Here is a 20,707-nt window from a genome sequence, read left to right as displayed (position 1 = left end):
GTTTTCAGTGTAGAGATCTTTTGTTTCTTTTGTTAGATTGATTCCTAGATACTTCATTTTTTTGGATGTTATTGTAAAAGGAATTTTTTCCCTTATTTCTTTTTCCATGTGTCTGTTATTTGTGTGTAGAAAGGCTATTGATTTTTGGGTATTCACCTTGTATCCAGATACTCTACTGAATCTGTCAATTAAATCTAGAAGTTTTTTGGTGGAGTTTTTTGGATCTTCAATGTAGAGTATCATTTCATCAGCAAATAATGATAGTTTAACTTCTTCCTTTCCTATCTTTATTGCTTTAATTTATTCCAGAGATGCAAGGGTGGTTCAACATACGAAAGTCAATAAATGTAAGACATTATGTTAACAAAGTCAAGGACAAAAACCATATGATCCTCTCAATAGATGCAGAAAAAGCATGATAAAATTCAACACCTATTCATGATAAAAACCTGCAGAAAATAGGAATAGACTGTCTTTATCTCAACTTTATAAGGGCTATCTATGAAAAAACAAGAACCAACGTCATACTAAATGGTCAAAAACTGAAAATCTTCATATTAAAATCAGGAACAAGACAAGGATGTCCACTACCAACACTCCTTTTCAATACAGTTTTGGTATTAGCCACAGCAATTTGAGAAGAGAAAGCAATAAAGTAATAAAGATAGGAAAGGAATAAACTAAAATGCCATTATTTGCTGTTTCAAAAAAAAAAAAAAAAAAAAAAAAAAAAAGACTTGCATGTATGTATATAGATCCTGGAATTTGGGAAGAGTGGAATATATTCAATACGTTTGAAGGCAAGGAAGTTTAGGATATATTCAGAAAATAGGCCGAGTGTATCCAGTATATTAGTGTTACATAGTTTAAAAAGAGATGTGGTACATTTTTTCACCTTCACTCAATTTTAAATAATAAATGATTGAGGAGGTAGATATATTTAAACTTTTAAAATTGCAGAAAATGTCAGGTGGTACTGCAAAAGTATGTATAATTTTTGTGTTAGTTTAAAATTCTTCAGAAAAAGTTTTAATCAAAATCAGAATAGGATAAATGAAATTTTAACTGTTACTGTTATGAATCCTTTCCTCTCAGCTTTTTTGTCATGGAATGTCTCAAAAAACTTATGCAATTTTTTTTTTAATTTTGCTGTAACAGGGTATTTGTCAAGTGCAAAAGATGTCTACGAAAGCTTTTTAGGCTCCTATTTGAATGATATTTGGAGACAGCTGAAGATTGTACAGTTCATTAAGGGAAAAAAGCATGAATCCAACCATAAAGTACAAGGATTGCAACACCAGATACTAAGTTGGATGCAAAGTCAACAGCAAATTAAGGTTAAATATTGGAGTAAAGCAAATAAAAATAATCAGTTTCAATAAGAATTGGATGTAACCTCAATTTTTGTATTTAACTTTGAAATTATGAAATAATTTGTACAATTTGGCCCCTTGACAGTTTTATCCTTCAGTAATTAACAACAAAATCAGACAGAAAATACGGTTTGCAGTATCGTCCACATGTCTTCAACTTTTAAATACGTTAAGTTTTATAATAAACAATTGCCTATGGGTGGGTTCTGCAGTTGCCAAAACTTTTATCTGGTACTGATTTAAGCCCTTGAACATTTATACAACAATAGAATTATAATAATTTATTTTTAGAGATTAAGCCAGAGTCTCATCTGACATGATTGTATAAAAAAGCACTTAGTTTATGCCTTGACTTACACTGGAAATTATTGGCTCACAACATCACGCATACAAAAATTGCATAATGATGATTTAAGCAAAATGCTTTTTAAAATCTTATCGAGCAGAACATTTCAAATGTCTTATACTAAATCTGGATACAAATTTATAGGGGCTTTCTCTTCTTTGTCCCATCTATATCTTTATGTTTTCTTGAGTAACTTTCTTAAGCCATTAAAATAAATCAATAAGTGAGAAATTTAAAATAGAAACTGCTTTGCAACACCCCAACGTTCCCCCCATGATACTGCTTCCCCTGTTGCCTGTCACAGAGAAGCTGATTGTCTTCTCTGTGTACGCCTCATGGGAATGAGGTGGTCATTTCTTGCTTTCCATAATCCCATATGTGGGAATTCTTGAGGATTGCTAAGCATACCCTGCTCCAAAACATTTTTCTCATTGATATTTCATGTTATCACAATTTATTTGTGTTTAAGCATTGGCATCTTTTGCAAAACAAATGCTTATTTGTAATCTCATTGTCATTAATTTCCTGTGACCAGTGAAGTTGTTATTTTGCCACTGTAAAAAAACTGTGATAAACAATAATCATTGAGAGATATATATAAAATTCTTATTTTTGACTAGGTGCTGGTTATAATAAGAATGGACTCAGATGGCGAAAGACATTTACTCATTAAAACTCTTAACAAAATAGAAGGTAGGGACTTCTAAATTGTGCTTCATTTGATATAGGCTTGAACATGTAAAAAATTGATCTTACCAGCTTTTAAAATTCAAGTACTATAATTAGCATACCATAAAATTTACTGATTTTACAACTCAGTGGGCTCTAAACAATATTTATATTTAAATCAATATAGATATGTCTTCAATATAAGTATACTATAATGTTATTAATAATTTACATCTTTTATTGATTATCTACTATTTACTAAATAATACTGGCTACTTACAAAAATTCTATAAATAGGGCCAGGAATTTAACTCAGTGGTTCCCCAAGGATCAAACTTGGAACCTTGCACTTGCAAGGCAGGCAGCAGAACTATAAATAGGTTTTGACTAAGTTGTACAAATAAAGGTAAAACTGGTTCAGGCAGTAAATGAGGAAATCAGGACTTTAACCTAGTTCTCTCTGGTTTCAGTGTCATTTTAACTCTTTACCCACTATTGCCCCTCTGTCAACTTTTCTCCAGTGTGCTTTGTGCTGTGGAATCTATTGCTTAAGGTGTAGATTCTTCTTCATCTTCCTTGTCTTTTTTTTTTTTTTTTTGGTACCAGGGATTGAACTTGGGACCTTGTGCTTGTGAGGCAGGCAGTGGCACCACTGAGCTAAGTCCCTAACCTCTTCCTTGTCTTTAGCTGAAACCCAGCTTCACCCACATGATACTACTTTTCCTGTGCTGTCACAGAGTAGCTGATCATCTTCTCTATGTATACCTCCTGGGAATTAAGTGGTCATTTCTTGCTTTCCATAATCATATTCAAAGTATGATTCCTCCATTCTTCAGGGCTGAGATATATTGCCATATGGCTTTCTACCACTCCAAATTACCATCATATACTAACCATATCATCATTCCCGATTACCTGTAAATAGTTGTACACCTGGCTCTTGGAATTCTCTATAGACTCCTAATCCTGCCATTTATCCTGTGTTGTTTGTTTGTTTGTTTGGTGGTTCTGGGGATCAAACCCAGGATTACATGCATGCCAGGCAAGGGCTCTACCACTAAGTTACATCCCCAGTACTATCGTGGATGTTTTAATATCTCATATGTGAATGATTTATCCAAACAGCCTGGCTTTACAGTTTTGTTGACCTCCATAACAACAATTATATTAATCTTTAACTCATTCCTTGTCTACATTATGGAACTTGTGAAGAAACTGTCTTATTTCTGACCTTTAAATTCTAGTACATTACTTTTTATCTACACCTACTTTTATCCCTTCTATAATCTGTATCTTTCCCTTTTTGTTTCATTTTCTTTTCTTTCCACACCGTGTATTTTGATCCACCACTGTATGCTATCTTGGCTTTCTATTGTACTTTCCATTTAAATCTTAATCCTGAATCAATCAATACATTTAAATTCTCTATTCTACACCTGAGCTGCTCAGCACTATTGGGGAAAAAAAATCACACAGCCATTTAGGTTGGTGCCACTACAATCCCATCTACTCTGAATTTACCTAAGCTATAAATACCTCCTAACAATCTTTCCATATACACTATTCTCAGTGCACATTCTCATTTTGATAGTGGCTATACCACAATCCATACCATGCCACCCATCCTCTCACTTTTAGAGGGGACTTATGCCTTTTAATTCCATTTATTAGATAAGAATTTTCCTCAGTTTCCTTCCCTACCATATGCAAATTTACCTTCATATCTTTCTGTTCTTTTATTCTTTTCTCTTTTCTACATAGGCACGAACCTCTTCCCACTGAAGACCTATCTTTTACTTGTACTTTGGATATGATCTGTTTCCATAGGTCTTTGTACTTTACTCCATCAGCAGTTTCCCGGTCCAACTTTATTCTCTAAAGGCTCTTTTTCTTATTAAATAAGGCCTCTATTGTTAAAAATAAAATGCCACCCTCAACCTATGTCATTTTTTGGTTACTATTTCTCTACTATAAACTATATGTTTTGCCATCTTTATTTCCTAAAATATTTCTTTAGCTCTACCAAAATATTTATTGTGCTGTTTCATATCTCCATGCTTTTATACTTCCTGTTTCTGCTATGAGAATGTTCTTCTTTAGGGAATTAAGTTCTACACATCCCTTAAATATTATCTAGGGGTGCTGAGGTTTAGCTCAAGGATAGTGGGCTTGCCTAGTGTATACTAGGCCCCGGCTTCAATCCCCAGCACTACAAGAAAAAAATAGTTTAAAGGTGTGTATAGGAAATTTTGATTTAAATGTTTTTCCTCTGTACTCTTAGGGCATTAAGTGCATACATGTTTTTTTTCAGACAGTCTCACTGTGTAGTTCAGACTGGCCTGAACTCATAGCAATCCTTCTACCTCAGCCTCACAGGTCCTGGGATTACAGGCATGCACCACCATACCCCAGTTATGTGCATACTTTTAAGTCACCCCTTACCAGCTTGATCTGATTCTCTTTGCTGCTTACCTCACTATAATACCAGCTTCTAGGGTATATGGATTATGACAAAATTTGTGGCCCCAAGACCAGGGAAATGCATACAGTGTAGAAGGCACTTCTCAAGAGTTCATTGAATGTGCCAATGAGTATCTCTCTGTATACTGACACTAGCGGAAATTATTAAATTCATATACAAATATAGCAACAAATATCTGCTCATCAGTTCAACTCATATAGCTTACATTTTAAATTACAATAATGTGAGAATGGAAAGTTCTTTGGGAAGAGCTTTATAAAGACCTATTTCTTAATGAATCATTATGTCCAGGTTCCAAATTTAAAACTTGGGTATTATTCACTCTTTCATTTAGTTTTCCAACCCTAGAAAGATGAGTTCTTGTTTACCATATTCATAAAATTCTTCGTACCAGAACATTAGAGCAATAGTTAACAATTGGGGAGCCGAAAATGGCACAGTTGTCTGGAATATTTGCAGATTATTACTCTGTGTCTCTTCTTAACTAGGCTTCATGCTAAAAACTCCCCCGTTTTTGGCATTTGGAAATATTTCATCATTCTTGCTATATTAATTTCAACAATGTCTGCTGACACAAAAATCTTGAAATCTTTAATCTATAAACTAGAAAATGTTTTTACTCTTTTAGAATAGCAAATACCTTCAGTTTCTAGGAGCTAGGGCTTTTTTTCTGTCTAGTGTTAGAAAAATGTGGCTTCATTTTTTTATATATTTTTAAGATCAATTTATCTACTCACTGAGTAATCTGTTTTAGGATCCTAGCAGATTGTTTTAAATAATATGAATCACTTTATGAAGTCTAAAAGGGAAATAATATTCATTCCTACTGCTACCAATCTCTTGTCCTGTCAAGTACCAAATCTATCATCATGTCAAGTAAAGTTAAATATACTTATTAATCATTACTCTGTCATTAATATATAGCAGCTTTGTGAACTTTATGACTGAAAAAGTTTACTAATAGGGTACAGAATTAATTTGGACTTTATTTAGTTATCCTTGAATTCAGTTATGTCTATCAAAGTTAAGCTGAATGTGAGTATAGAAATTGTTGTAATTCATATTTGTTTAAACATTACTAAAATAAGAAGCAGAAATGACTTAAGAAAACAATGATGCCCAGTAAGCCTTCGGCATCTTACATAGCCAGCAGAAAGGAGGATGGGGTAAGCATTTATACCACATTGCTTTCAAAACAGTCTCTTGCTATTTTGTTAAATTTTTGGTTAGAGAAAAATATAAAAGATGAAAATAAGATCAACTACACAGTTGATGAATGTTTAATTTGGTTACTTTAAAATTAACTTTTATTCATTTTATTATTTCACATGGGAAATTTAGATTTTTTTTTTTTTTGGCCTATGGTTTAGACTTTCTAATATGCTAGACTTAAAAAATGAATCCAGCAAATTATATTTTAAACAATTTTCTTTAGTTTGTTTTTGATGGAGTGAAATAGATGATACAAAAAATATTAATGAACAAAACTGAAAAACACTTATTGAAAAAAAATTCTTTTTTCCAATAGGTTTAAAATTGACTGTCTTTTATTCAAGTAAAAAAAAAGATCTTCTGGAATCTCAAGGTGTTTTAAATGGGTAAAGTGTATTTTATTTATCTATGGGGGACAAACGCATTAGTTCCATGAGAAAGGCAAATTCAGCCGGGCTTGGTAGTGCACGCCTGTAATCCCAACACTTGGGAGGCTGAGGCAGGAGGATCGCTGTGAGCTCGAGACCAACCTGGGCTACATAGTGAGTTCCAGGTCAGTCTCAACTATATAGTGAGACCCTGTCTCAAAAAAAAAAGGAATAAAAGAAAGGCAAATTTTATCCTAGAAATTAACATTAAAAGCTTAATAAAATCTGAAAGTAATCTTCTTCTTGAAAAATATCTTAAATAGAACACTTTAACTCAGATCATTGCCCTGTGTTTTATATATAGCTGATTTTCAGAAATTTATTTTATTTGAATATCCTCAAATTATATCATTGTTATAGTTGGTAAAGAAGTACTTGTTTAGATACACCTTTCTTTTTACTAGTTTCCTGATTAGCATTGAATTTTTTTTGGTAACGGGGATCAAACTCAGGTCCTTCTGCTTGCATTCCCAGCCCTAGTATTAACTTTTTAAGTTTCCTTTCTTTCTTTTGGGTTCTCCTTCCTAATTTATTATTATTATTTTTAATGCAAGGGATTGAACGGGGCCTCTGATGTGCTAGGCAAATGCTCTACCACTGAGATACATCACCAGTCCCCGAAATTGTTTGCTTAAGGGCCTGCTAATAATAAATCTAATGCTGGCTTTTCAAATCTCTTTCTTTTGCCTTATTTTACATAGAAGTTGTTTATTTCTAATATTGAGATCCAAATAATTAAAAGAGATATAGATTAAATGGAAATCCATAAAAACTGGACAGAAATGCTTTTTAACTTCTAGATTGTACTGAATAGAAGGTGGCGACAGAATTTTTATTATACTAAGTGCTATATTATGTGAAACTTGAAGATGGGAAAATTAAACATATAAGCATCCGTCTTTTTCATGTTTGTTAAATTACTTATGAAGCCCACTGAGGAATAAAAATCCTATTTCAGAGCTGTCAGAAATATCCTTTTTATAAGATGAGATTGAAGGGGCTGGAGATTTAGCTCAGTGATACCATGCCTGTCTTGCAAGTACAAGGTCCTGAGTTTGATACCCAGTTCTGGGGGAAGAAAAGAGAGGCTGTACGATGAGATTGATTTCTCATGATGATTTCTGTTACTTATAATACTTAAGTAATGAAATCAGAAGCATATTTGAGGTATGATATAATCTACAGTTTTGTATATCTTGATATTTTAAAGGTATGATAAAAAGAATTACTACAACTGGTAAAGATATCAACAGAAAAATGCACTAGTGCCTTTCCAAGTTGAGTATGGATAGAGAATAGCCACAATAGTAGTGATCTATTAGTATTCCAATTAAATAATGACACAAGTATAATTCCATTTTGCTGGCTTTTGTTTGTCTTTAGTACAAGTTCCTGTGTAATTGTACATAATCAAAATATTGGAGCAGATTTTCCCTGGAATAATTTCTCATTTGTGGTGGAGTACAATTACGTGGAACACTCTTGTTGGACTATGCACTGCGAAAAGATGAATATTCCTTACGTTGCCCTCAAAGTGATTCTTCCAGACACAGTTTTAAAAAGTAAGGACATAAAGCAAAGTCCCTTTTTTCTCCATTAGAATGAACATTTTCTGCTTTTTATTTATGATCTATGGAAAGAAAGTAGGCTGTGGCGGAAAATATTTTATAGTTGTATTAATTTCCTTGTCTTCGATTATCCATGTCTTTTTATATATAAATTGATTTTGAATAGACATTCTTTTATAAATTACCTGGCTATTTATTCTTTTCCTGTTGGTCTGTAAAATGTTTTTCCTGTGAGTTGTTGTATATAATTTAAAATTTTGATATAAATCAGTTATATTTACATAGCAAATGTCCAATACATACTTAAGTAAATAAAGAAGGCTTCAGAATTTTAGGTGGAGAGTGATCTTATTTTTCCCTTTTTTTTAAATTTATTTTTAAGAATATGTGAATATAGGAAGGTAAATGTATAGAAAATTTTATAGTAAGTATATTGTAGTATATAGTAGTGTTAATAAGTAGTAAGCTTTTAGTAGTAGTTAAATACTTTATTTCTAGGTAGGAGAATAACATAGTTTCTTTGTTTGTTTGTTTTGAGGTACTGGGGATTGAGTCTATATTCTCACATATGCTAGGCAAGTGCTCTACCACTGAGCTATATCTCCAGCCCTTTTTATTCTATTTTGAGATAAGATCTTGCTAATCACCCAAGCTGGCCTCAAACTCATAATCCTCCTACCTCAGCCTTCCATGTAGCCAGGTTTACAGGTGTGCACCATCGTATCTAGCAATTTTTTTCTTGTTCAGTCCTTCTTTTATTCTGATTTCTTATTTTTTACAATGAATATTATTTTTTACAACTCTTTGAACATATACCTATTAATCTCATGTTTAGTAAAAAAGAATGAAGAAGGTATGAAAAAAAAAGATAAATATTTGTCAATGTTCTCTTTATTTAGGAACCACCTTGCTGGATAAATTTGGTGGTTTTCTTTTGGAAATTCAGATTCCATATGTGTTTTTTGCATCTGAAGGGCTTCTTAATACTCCACAAATACTTCAGCTGCTAGAATCTAAGTAAGTTACTGATTTTGTAACTTTAGCAAATCTGTGTGTGTATATATATTCTGATAGGCTAAATACTGTGCTCTATATGTAACACTGTTATCTCTCTGCATTTATGTCATATTTTTCCAGAGATTTTATGTCAATTTATATTTCTATCCCCAAGCTACTTATTGAATATTATCTTTAGGATAATATTTACCAATTTTATAGACAAAAATGAAATTTATTCTTTACACTTATATTTCATTTACATTTTTTGTTACCAGAAAATAAAAAAATGTTATTTTTATGTGAATTGTATATTCCTGTCTTAGAGTCATTGAAAACAGTAAGAATGAGCATTCCTGTTTAGGAAACTTTAAACAATACTGGAAACAATATTATGGAGTTCTAAATGAACTGCAATTTTCAGATCTTCAGTTCTGAGGTCATAATTTACTGCACTTTACAGATACGATATCACACTGGTGGAGAGATGCTGCAGTCCAACACTCAAACTCTTTGGAAGTACGGAGCACTATGTAGTGCTGACAATTGATGAACACACTACTATAATTTTGCAGGTAAAAATATATAGAAAAAATAAACTCAAATACATTAAAATACATATAACTGTGCAGCTTGTTCTTTTCAATAGAGAGTTTATAACCTATTTGTGATTTCTTCTAAATTTTGCAAATACTAAAATTATCACTGGAAAATGACTATTACCAAAGTTCTTTGAAACTGTATAATCTTTAATACACTTCAAGGAGGCAAAGTAAATACAGAATCTTATATATTGACCTATTTTAAGCACATTCACAGCACAATTATAGTATAAAAGTCTTAGCTGAATGTTCCTTATGCTTGATTAGAGTACCAGTTGCAAAGATATTAATTTAATATGTCAAGAGTGGGAAGGAGAAACCAGGTTTGATAGCACAGAGTATAAATTATTAGCAAATATGGAAAGGTTCAGTCTGCTCTGATGAACAAAGCTTATAAAATAAGAATTGTGTGCTTGGCATAGTAGCACACACCTGCAATCCCAATACCCTGGGAAGCTGAAGCAAGAGAATTACAAGTCCAAGCGCAGCCTGATCAACTTAATAACTTAATGAGATCCTGTCTCAAAAATTTTTTTTAATTTATAAAGGCACTAGGGATGTAGTTCAGTGCAAAGGCCCTGAGTTCAGTCCCCAGTACTGTGAAAAAAGAGATTAGATGATGGAAAAATACAATTCTGTTAGATAAAGAGATACTGTGTCTAACATATTTAAAGTTCTTAATTATTTTTCTATTTGGCAAAAATTTTTAAATTCAGTTATATAATGTTAGAAAGACATTTTCTAAATTACTCACTGTAGGGCTGGGGATGTAGTACAGCGCCATCACACCTGCCTGGCAAACACAAGGTCCTGAGTTTGATCCCCAGTATGGGAAAATAAATAAATAAATAAAAATAAAAATAATGAATTATTCACTATATCAGAAATTACTTGTTTGAAAGGAAAAAGGGATTCCAGGCTATTAGGTAGGGATTCCTAGGAAATACATTAACTGCTTCTTTTTCATCTCCCTTGAACAAGCATGTAATGCAGATTATTTCATAGCGTTTTAAAGATATTTTCTGTTGCCTTTGGAACAGTCAGTCCAGTCCATAAAGGACATTGCCAAAAACAGAGAGACTTTTTAGGTTATTTTCTTTATTTCTAGGACTTTGGGAAATCAATGGGCCTTTTATGCCGAAGCTATCATTAATTGTTTTATGTCTAGAGTGGTTTTTTTCTCTACTACTTCCAGTGTGATTTTTTTTCTTGAAAAGGGAGTCCATGCTTATGCCTGTTCTCAAGCTATCATTTACATAGCACCGATTCTTGAAATATATATAACAATTTTAAACAACTGTTCAACCTAATGAATATTTTACTTTCTTTATTTTCTGATAGGACCTAGAAGAACTGAATTATGAGAAGACGTCAGATAATATAATTATGAGATTGATGGCATTATCGTTCCAGTACAACTATTGTTGGATAATATTATATACCAAAGAAACATTAAATTCAGGGTTTGTAAATATTTTTTCATATTAAATCATGCTAATATTTCTTGTTATTCAGTCCTACTCTTTGAATAACTATGCAATTTTTTTGCTTGCTCATCTAGTTTGCTTTAATTTAAGGATTCACAAGACAGAGGCATGATCATAGGAAAACAAATTGGAATTTTGGAGATAATACATGTTCCATTGGATATTCTGTGAAAATCATTCTCTCCTCCCCCATCCCACTGTGAATTGCTTCTTTTAGTGTTTTATAACTTTGTAATTCTGGACTTGTCTGCTAAAAGATAACTTCCTGCTAAAAATCTCACTAAATGTATCAACTTTTTGTTGATATAGATTTTGTTATTGTATAGCTCTTACGACACTTTCTTTGATTAATGTGCTTAACTAAAAATGATGAAAATTCCATGTCAGGATAGTGGCTTAAGTTATCATTGTTTCTATTTTTCCTGCCTCTAAACATTATGAACCCATCACTTCCACTTTCTCCTTTTCTTCTACTTCCATACTGATTTTTGTCCCTCAAAGGTCACTCATGACTTTCTTATGATCATCTCCAAAAGTGTTTTATCTTTCACCACTGTGAAATATTTAAGTGTTGTCAGTGCTTCCTTTCTCAAAACTCTTCAGTTCTGTGATACTTCAATCTTCTACTCCCTAACTACATTTTCTTGGTTTTTCTCTTTTTTTTTTTTTTTTTTTTTTTTTTTTTTTTTTTTTTTTTTTTGTAGTGGGGCTCAAACTCAGGACCTTGCTCTTGTGAGGCAGGCGGTGGCACCACTGAGCTAAATCCCTGGCCCTTTTCTTTTTCTTTGTTGTAGCCTCTAAATATATTTGTCATGAGTTCTTTTTTTTTCTCTTATTCTATCCATTGAATTCTTTTTTCCAGTGCTGGGGATTGAACCCAAGGCCTCATGTGCTGCCACTCTGGTACATTTCCAGCCCTTTTTTGCCTTGTTCTGTTGAGACAAGGTCTCCACTAAATTACCCTGAATTTACTTTTGTCCTGACTCGACCTCCCAGTAGTTGGGATTCCAGGCATGCACCACTTTGCTAGGCTTTATTTTAAGTCTCACCCACTGTCGTAGCTTTGATCGTTGTCTCTGTGCATGTAATAATTACATTTATTTCTGCGTCTTTGGTCTCTCTTTGTCACTCCTGACATGAACCCCTAATTTTCTATTACGTATTTCCATCTTGATAATCCAGACTCTCAAACTCAACATGTTCAAATATGAATTCATTTTGTTTTCTGTCCCCACCAAACCTGTATCTGCTCTCATATCTGCCCCTCAGTTATTTTTTTAATCTATAAAGGGAAGAAGTTTATTTTCCTCACAGTTTTGGAGGTTGAAGGTCCACGCTGCATGGCACTACCTGTGGTGTGGCCTGTCGCCTGCATTACACCGTGGTGGATGCTCCAGCATGCAGGCAGCAGCTTGGGCAGGCACAAGGGCTCCCTTGCCATAGCAGAGGCCAGTGAGCTGGGCCTTTGTTGCCTTTTTTTTTTTTTAATAATACCTCTCTCTCTTGAAAACTCCTGTGACCCTTTCCAAGCACGCCCCCATTGACCTAAGGACTACCCACTGGGTCCTACCTCTTAAAGATCCTACTGCCTCTTTACATTGCCACCCTGGAGACCCAGCTTGCTACATACAAACCCCTGGAGGACAGATCACTCCAAACAGTAGCAGTGTCTCCTCCACGTTGTCCTATCTAGCACAGCGTATGACTAACCAGGGAAGGGACCGAAAGTGAAGACTGGAACCAAGGACCCTTCTGGTATTACTTTCCATCTGATTACAGACAGCTGACTTTTTGATTGGCCAGAGACAAGGCAATGGAAGGTATCCCAGGTAAAGGTTAGCCCAGACATGCCTGGGTCATTCCTTGTGTTTCTTTGTTTGTTTTTTTTTTGGGGGGGGGTTGTTTGTTTATTTTTTGTAGTACCAGGAATTGAATTTAGGGCTTCATGCTTGCCAGGTAGGTGCTGTACCACTGAGCTACATCCCTGGCCCCCATTCCTTATCTTTTGCGTTGGTTCCTGTCCATGTTTGTTGAGACAGTTGTGTGCAAGATTCTCCCAGACCCTGCTGGCACCTGACAAAGGGCCTACCTGAGTGTTTATGAGGCAGGCAACTGCACATTTTGGAGTGACCAGTGAGCAGAGAGGCTTTTAGCTCATTTTTTGGCATTTTTTTTTTTCTCTTAGTTACCAAGACTGGAAAACAGATCTTTCAGATTCAATGCCTGGACTTTCTCTTTCATTTATCCCCTTCTTCCAACCAATGTGTTTGTTCAGATTCTCATTTTTTCTTTGTTTGTTTGTTTTTTGAGACAGTGTCTCACTATGAAGCTGAGACTGACCTGGAACTCACTGTGTAACCCAGGCTTGTCTCGAACTCACAGTGATCCTCCTGCCTCAGCCTCCCGAGTGCTGGGATTACAGGCTTGCACCACCACACCCGGCCAGATTCTCATTATTTTATGTGGGCTGTGATGACAGACTTCCAATTGTTTTCCCATCTCCATATGCCTCTCAGTATTCTTCTACCTGGTGTATCCTATACTCAATTGATATTCCTAAAACCAGGCTCTTATTATTTTACTTTTACAAAGCTTTGCTGACTCCCACTTGACCTACTGAATATACTGATGAAATTGTGCTTATTTTTCAGGAACTATCCCCAAATACTACTTTTTCTGTGTAACCTTTCCTTAAAACCCTCTCTTGCACACAAATTTTCAGATATGACCTTTCAATCCTTTGAGCTGCTTAGCTCTTTATTTTTTTCCTCCTACTTGGTATTTTTTATGTTACCTTTTTTGAGTACTTATTTTATAGCACATAATGTATCGTTTTCATATGACACATGCTTTGTAAATGTTCTTTGAGTGACTAAATGAATTATTCGTACCAAATTACAAACTAGTCTTATTTTTTATCCCTGTATAACCACATAACTGTTAGAAGTTTTTAATGTATCCTTAATTTAGTTATTAGGAAAGGTATGAGTATCTTATTTGACTTTACCTGAGTGATTTTTTAACTGATTTTCTCATTTGACTTCATTTTTGTTTATTACCCTACCAAACTCTTTGTACATTACTATTACATGCAGTGATAAGTATAAATTAGAATGTAAGACTCTAAACACCTTGGTTATTCCTTTTGTTGCTGTTGGTGATGGAATCCTGGGCAGAATTTCTAGGTTCTTATGCACAATGAAAAAAGAGTTGGACATGACACACAATAGTAAGAAAAAAGCAGCAAAGTTTCATGAAGCTTAATTAGGTACTGGTATGCTCAGCATGAGCAGGCTCACACCAGTGGAAAGGAAAATGGTGTAAGCAGTAAATGTATTGCATGTAAGAATTTAAAATGTTGTGCTGGGGATTTAGCTCATGGCACCATGCTTGTCTTGCAAGCTCAAGGTCTTGAGTCTGATTCTGGTACAAAAAACCCACAAAAAACCTAAAACAATAAAAAAATAATTTAAAATGTGATTGACAAGGTGCTGTCCTATCAGCTATTTCTACTGTGCATGTCCTTTCCCATAATTCACTGTTATAATTGGAATATGAGAAGCAGTCAGAATGCATGAACCATTACATTAGCAAGCTACAAGTGAAAACAGGTGATTGTGGGTCATGCTAGCAGATCTGGCACATGTGTGTCCTGGTTTAGGACTTTGGAATCTTTCAAGGCAGGCTCAGGAGTCCTTGTATTTCTTATCTCTGCCTCCAGATAGTGGGCCTTAGGACAAAGGTCATGGAGGTTGGCTCTTCATGGGTATTGACTAGGTTCAGTTGTACTATCTACTATGTAAGATTTTCATTTACTAACAGGTAACTTGTAGCAAGCCATTTAACACTAGGGTTTTTTCTATAAGAATTAAAAAGTTTTTAATAATTCAAGTCTAAAATCTTCATTTTGAAAATTAATAAGGTCTATAAAGTATTTTTTTTTGTACTGGGGATTGAACTTGGGACCTTGCACTTTCTATAAAGTATTTTAACCACCAACAGAGCTAAGAGACAATCTACAATGTGGGGAAAAAATTTTACAAGCTGCTCCTCAGACAAAGGACTATTATCTAGAATATGTAAAGAACTCAAAAAAATCAGACCCCTCAAATATAAAGACCCGATTCAAACTGTGCATCTGAAATGAACAGACATTTCTCAGACAAAGAAGTAAAAGCAGCAAGTAAATATATGAAAAAACCTTCAATATCACTGGTCATTTGAGAGATGCAGATGAAAACAACACTGAGATTCCACCTCACCCCAGAAAGAATGGCTTGTATCAGGAAATCAAACAATAACAAATGTTGGCGGGGTTTTGGGGGGAAAGGAACCCTTCTCCATTGTCGGTGGGAGTGCAGACTGGTGCAACCACTGTGGAAATCAATATGGAGATACTCCAAACAACTAGGATTAGAGGTTTCATTTGACCCAGCTATCCCTCTGCTGGGCATCTTTCCAAAAGAATTAAAAGAATCATACCACAGTGATATATGCTCACCCATGTTTATCGTGGCACAGTTTGTAATAGCTAAAACTTGGAAACAGCCCAAATGCCCATCAGTTGGAGACTGGATAAAGAAGATGTTGTTTTTCTATAAAATGGAGTACTACTCAGCCATAAAGAATGAGAAACTAGAGTCATTCATAGGAAAATGGATGCATATTGAGGACATACTCTTAAGTGAAATAAATTAAGACACACGTGTAAATACTGAATAGTTTTTCTAGTGTGAAAAACTAAAAGTGTAAATAAGACCAAAATTGAATAACTGATAATGTGAAATAGGAAGAAAAGAGCTAAAGGTGTAAGGAAAGTGGGAAGGTTTAGGGGAAAGGAAATAACGGAAAAGAAAAATACAAGAACATGAAAAAATGGAAATAAAGTATTTGTAAATAGGGAAAGGAGGAAGGGATGAAGGGAGGGCAAGGCAAGGGTAAGGGGAAAAATTGAGAACCAAGACCTGTCATATAAAGGTACAAGGTCCCAATGATGAATGTAACTGTTCTGTATATTTAAAAAGACCAATAAACTCAATTTTTAAAAAAAGAAAAGAGAAAGTGACAACAACAAAAAAGTATTTTAAGGTTGACTCTTTTTTTTTTTTTTTTTTTTTTTTTTGGCACCAGGATCAAACTCGAGACCCTGTGTTTGCAAAGCAGGTGGCAGAACCACTGAGCTGAATCCCCAACCCTTGGTTGACTCTTATTTGTAAAGCATTTTAAACTTCATCCAGAACTTGGAAGAGGTCTAGTTAAACAACTGGTTTGAAAGTCTCTGAAGTTATTTTGAGATTACTATCTACCTATAGTCCTAGTGGTGCAACTGAAATAGAGGGAAGAATAAAGAAAATTCAAACTTTAACCTAGATTTTCATGAAAAAGATATACAATATTTTGAGGTAGCCTCATATTCAGGATGTAAAGAGCTGTAATTTAGTCACAATAATGTAATATTATAAAATGTAATTATTTTCAAAATTGTAATAATCTCAGTTCCATATTTTAGATGATTGGAACATTTAGGAAATATCTTAAATGACCAAATAAAGGAAATTGAAGGTTTAAAAAATTATTTGATTGTCTTAGTTCGTGTTTGAAGGTGAACATCAGGGGTTCTTAATTTCATTCTGAAGTTTGATTATTCTCTAGAAAGACTCATCACATAGTTATTTATTATAATGCAAGGTTGCAAGGACTTATAATGCAAAATTAACAAAAGAAGGTCAGGGACAGTGTTCAGAGGAAACTAGGAGGAAGCTTCCAAGAGTTTTCTCCTAGTTCACATATGATATACTTAAAGTCATAACCGTACTTACTGTCTTGTTACTTTTCATTATGCTGAGACAAAAAACCTGACACCCAAAATTAAAGAAGGAAAGGTTCATTTATTTTTTCTTTCTCTTTTTCCTCTTTCTTTTTTCTTTTCTTTTTTTTTTTTTTTTTTTTTTTTTTTTTTTTTTTTTTTTTTTTTGTTCTTTCTGCTTTTTGGTTTTCTGTGTAATCACTATAGTCCAGACTGTCCTTGAACTCACTGTGTAGTCCAGGCTGGCCTTGAACTCATAGCACGCCTTCTGCCTCAGCCTCCAGACTGCCAGGATTATAGGCATGCGCTACCGTGCTTGGCAGGAAAGGTTTTGGCTGACAGTTTGTAGAGGTTTCAAGTCATAGTTGGCTGGCTCCAAGGCTGAGTGGTATGGCAGAGAGGCATTGTAGAAAAGAAACAGTTCATGGTGGGCAGAAAACAGAAAGGTAGAAGAGCAGCAAAGCATCGAGGAAAGCCGCAGCAGCAGCCTGCCTCTCCCTTTTATCTTTTCCAGGCTACCTGCCCCTTGAATAGCCCAGGGTAGGCCTTCTCCTTATCCACAACCAATCAGAACTATGCCAAACCAATCAGTGGACTAATTTAGTAATCACACACCCTTAATCCTGGCATCACACACCCTAGATCTAGCTACCTCTGAAAAGCCCCACCTATGACTGCATGAGGCATTGGGGGGACATCTAGACACAAGCCATAGACTTACCAACTTTTTTTCTCATGTAGAGGCTCATTAGAGACACAATGCCCAGGGTTTTTATTAAGGACTGGTTATGTACACAACCCTCTGCCTAGCACATGTCAAAGTTCTATACTCTAAGAAAGGAAGGAGATATGGCAACAGAAACCACATTATTTGTACAAACAGTTTAGGCAGAGCGAGTCACTCATCAAACTATTACTTTTATAGAAACAGCTTGCTTGAGAAAGAAGCCAACACAGAGGAAGGAAGAGCCAAGAAATAAAGATAACATTATCTTGATGACATTGTTTGAGTCCCTGAATCCAAAAATACATTCCCTTGAACCTCATAGTAATAATGAGCCAATAATTTTCTCATATTGCTTAAGATACATAAAAGATACGACACAGGACAAGGGCAGCAGAAATACCCCCTCAATATTCACATCTGACCTGTTTAATAACCACAAAAGAAAGAAAGGGGCTCTTTAACTAACATAACAGTTCAGGAAAAAGACCCAGGGAAGATTCTAAATATCCTGGTTCTAATCAGGTGTTTATATCTGTTACTTTGACCAAGAGGATGGAGCATTCTACTTGGTTAGACTTTGTTCATGTAATCATCCTGAGGCCAATAAGAAGTTGGGTTAAATTCTTCCCCTCAACCCACACCTTCCTACACACACACACACATCCTCAGCATCCCCTAGACTTAACAATATTTGTTGTTTTTTTGTTTTGTTTTGTTTCACTTGGTTTCTTTTGGTACCAGGGATCGAACTCCAGTCCTTGAGCTTGCAAGGCAGGTGGCAGCACCATTGAGCTAAATCCCCGGCCAACAGTATTTGTTAATGGTGGAAATGTTTCTCTCAAAAGAATTCCGAATAGACAAAAACCAACATGACTTGCCACACTAGTGCTGTCTTTGCCAGGTTACTCTACTAACATGATGAAATACAGAAAACAAATTTTTAATCAGTACAGTTAGATGTCAAATATAGAATTATAGTAATATGATTCTTTCTAGGTACCATCTTACAGAAAAAACACTTCATCACCTAGCACTGATTTATGCAGCTTTGGGCTCCTCTGGGCTTAAATCTGAAGAACTGGATGTAAAGGTATCATTGTCTTTATGTTTGTTCTTATGTACTTTTCATAAACCAAAAGTGCACACAAACTCAAGTGCCCAGAGAGAAGAAAGATTAAATGGACAAGTTACAAACTGCTTCAAACCAAATAACAGCTTCAAATTAGTAAATGTTCTTACCACATAAACTTCTGCTTTAACAGCCTTTAGTTTAGTGAATTTCAAATCACATTTTGTCACCTAATTTCTATTGATATTTTAAACATAACAGATTATGAATAAAAATCTCTTGATCAAAAAAGTTCCTTATGAAAGATACTGTTCTTATCTGCTATATAACAGAAATCTATGTTCTTGTCTATTATGAACTGTCTGGCTTAAATGCTGACAGCTGTATAATTTTAATTGGTTTTTTTTTTTTTTTTTTTTTGGTACCAGGGATCGAACTGTATTTGCCAGGCAGGTGCTGGAACCACTGAGCTAAATCGCTGGTCTCTAATAATTAGTATTCTTTCTTGGTTCTGTTTTTCAGTGTCCTACTCTGAAATCTATACATTCATCCAAGTTCAAGGTGCAACACCCTTCCTTTCCTTTAAGAACTTTAACATTCCTATAGAGATAGCTTTTTTTTTCTTTTTATTGAGTTTATTGGTACATTTTAGGTATACAGTACAGTTACATTCATCATTAGGATCTTGTACCTTTACATGACAGGTCTTGGTTCTCATTTTTTCCCCTTGTCCCTGCCCTCCCTTCACCCCCTCTTCTCCTCCCCATTTACAAACACTTTATTTCCATTTTTTCATTTTCTCATTATTTTTTTCTTTTCCCTTATTCCCTTTCCCCTACCCTTCCCACTACTCAGCCATAAAGAATGAGAAATTAGATTCATTCATAGGAAAATGGATACATTTTGAGGATATACTCCTAAGTGAAATAAATAAGTCACACGTGTAAATACCAAATAGTTTCTCTGGTGTGAAAAACTATAATGGTACATAAGATCCTAATGAGATAATTAACAATGTGAAATAGGAAGAAAGGGGCTAAAGGTGTAGAGATAGCTCTTTTTTAGTACAATTCTTAAATTTTTCCTCATATTTTTAAGGTCTGTAGTTTATTGGAAATTGCCACATGAATATCCAACAAACATCTCAAACTCTACATATTCAAGACACACCTTCTTCCCCAAGCTTAGTTTGTGGTATCACTATTCCAATTTAATCAGTAGTTGAGTCCTCTTTTTAACTCTGCCATGTCTCTAGAATATACCTTTCCTTTTATTCTTACCATGTCTCTAAATGCAGGCCTTCCTCACCTCCCACTTAGACTTTTACCTTGCTAAGTAACCCCCCTTTTTGTACAGTTACCCCAGTCCATCACCTGTTGACACCAATTACATTTCTGGAACACAGCTGCAAAAGTTTTACTCCTTAGGCTGGAGATTTAGCTCAGTGGCACCATGCCCCTGAGTTTGATCCCGAGTAATGCCCCCAAAAAAAAGAAAAAGAAAAGGTTTCACTCCTTATACTGTAAGCTTCTGAAGGTATGGGAGCATGAAAGGTAAGAATGAGATCCTTTTTATTTGTAAAAATTGTTGCAGCTAGCACAGTGCTTTGCATAAAACAAAAATATGTAACAAACACCTTCTAAATAGACTTACATCACGGCACAGTCTGTTAATATCAGCAGATGGTTTACTTAAAACGAGATTCCAGATAATTTTGGCTCCAGGATGCATACTAAACATAGAATAAACATAGAATAAAGTTGCTAGAAAAGTTATTTGGGTAGTAAATGGCAGGTGCAAATTTGTCTCATTTATTCATTCAAGCTAGGTTTTGCCACTTAATTAGCCTGTTCCTAACACATGGTAAACAGTAAATATGCTTTAGAAATTATTATCAGGTAGGTCAGGGATTTCGCTCAGTGGTTCTGCAACCTGCCTTGCA

The 20,707-nt window shown here is 34.7% G+C and overlaps 1 protein-coding gene across 1 annotated transcript in view; it reads left to right on the top strand.

Moving 5' to 3' along the window:
• Shoc1 (shortage in chiasmata 1) overlaps positions 1-20,707 on the top strand; it is an 83,801-nt gene that overhangs the window by 56,831 nt on the left and 6,263 nt on the right. Inside the window, exons 17-24 of the mRNA XM_010639338.1 lie at positions 1,159-1,337; positions 2,340-2,412; positions 6,399-6,468; positions 7,894-8,072; positions 8,978-9,095; positions 9,538-9,649; positions 11,018-11,139; positions 18,693-18,786. Coding sequence (XP_010637640.1) covers positions 1,159-1,337; positions 2,340-2,412; positions 6,399-6,468; positions 7,894-8,072; positions 8,978-9,095; positions 9,538-9,649; positions 11,018-11,139; positions 18,693-18,786 — 947 coding nt within the window. The remainder of the gene's footprint in view (positions 1-1,158; positions 1,338-2,339; positions 2,413-6,398; positions 6,469-7,893; positions 8,073-8,977; positions 9,096-9,537; positions 9,650-11,017; positions 11,140-18,692; positions 18,787-20,707) is intronic.

This window comes from Fukomys damarensis, unplaced genomic scaffold (genome assembly GCF_012274545.1).
Source record: "Fukomys damarensis isolate Sample0158 unplaced genomic scaffold, DMR_v1.0_HiC HiC_scaffold_36, whole genome shotgun sequence".
NCBI lineage: Eukaryota > Metazoa > Chordata > Mammalia > Rodentia > Bathyergidae > Fukomys > Fukomys damarensis.
Note: the sequence above shows the minus strand (reverse complement) of the source record. Positions and strands in the feature narration are given on the sequence as shown.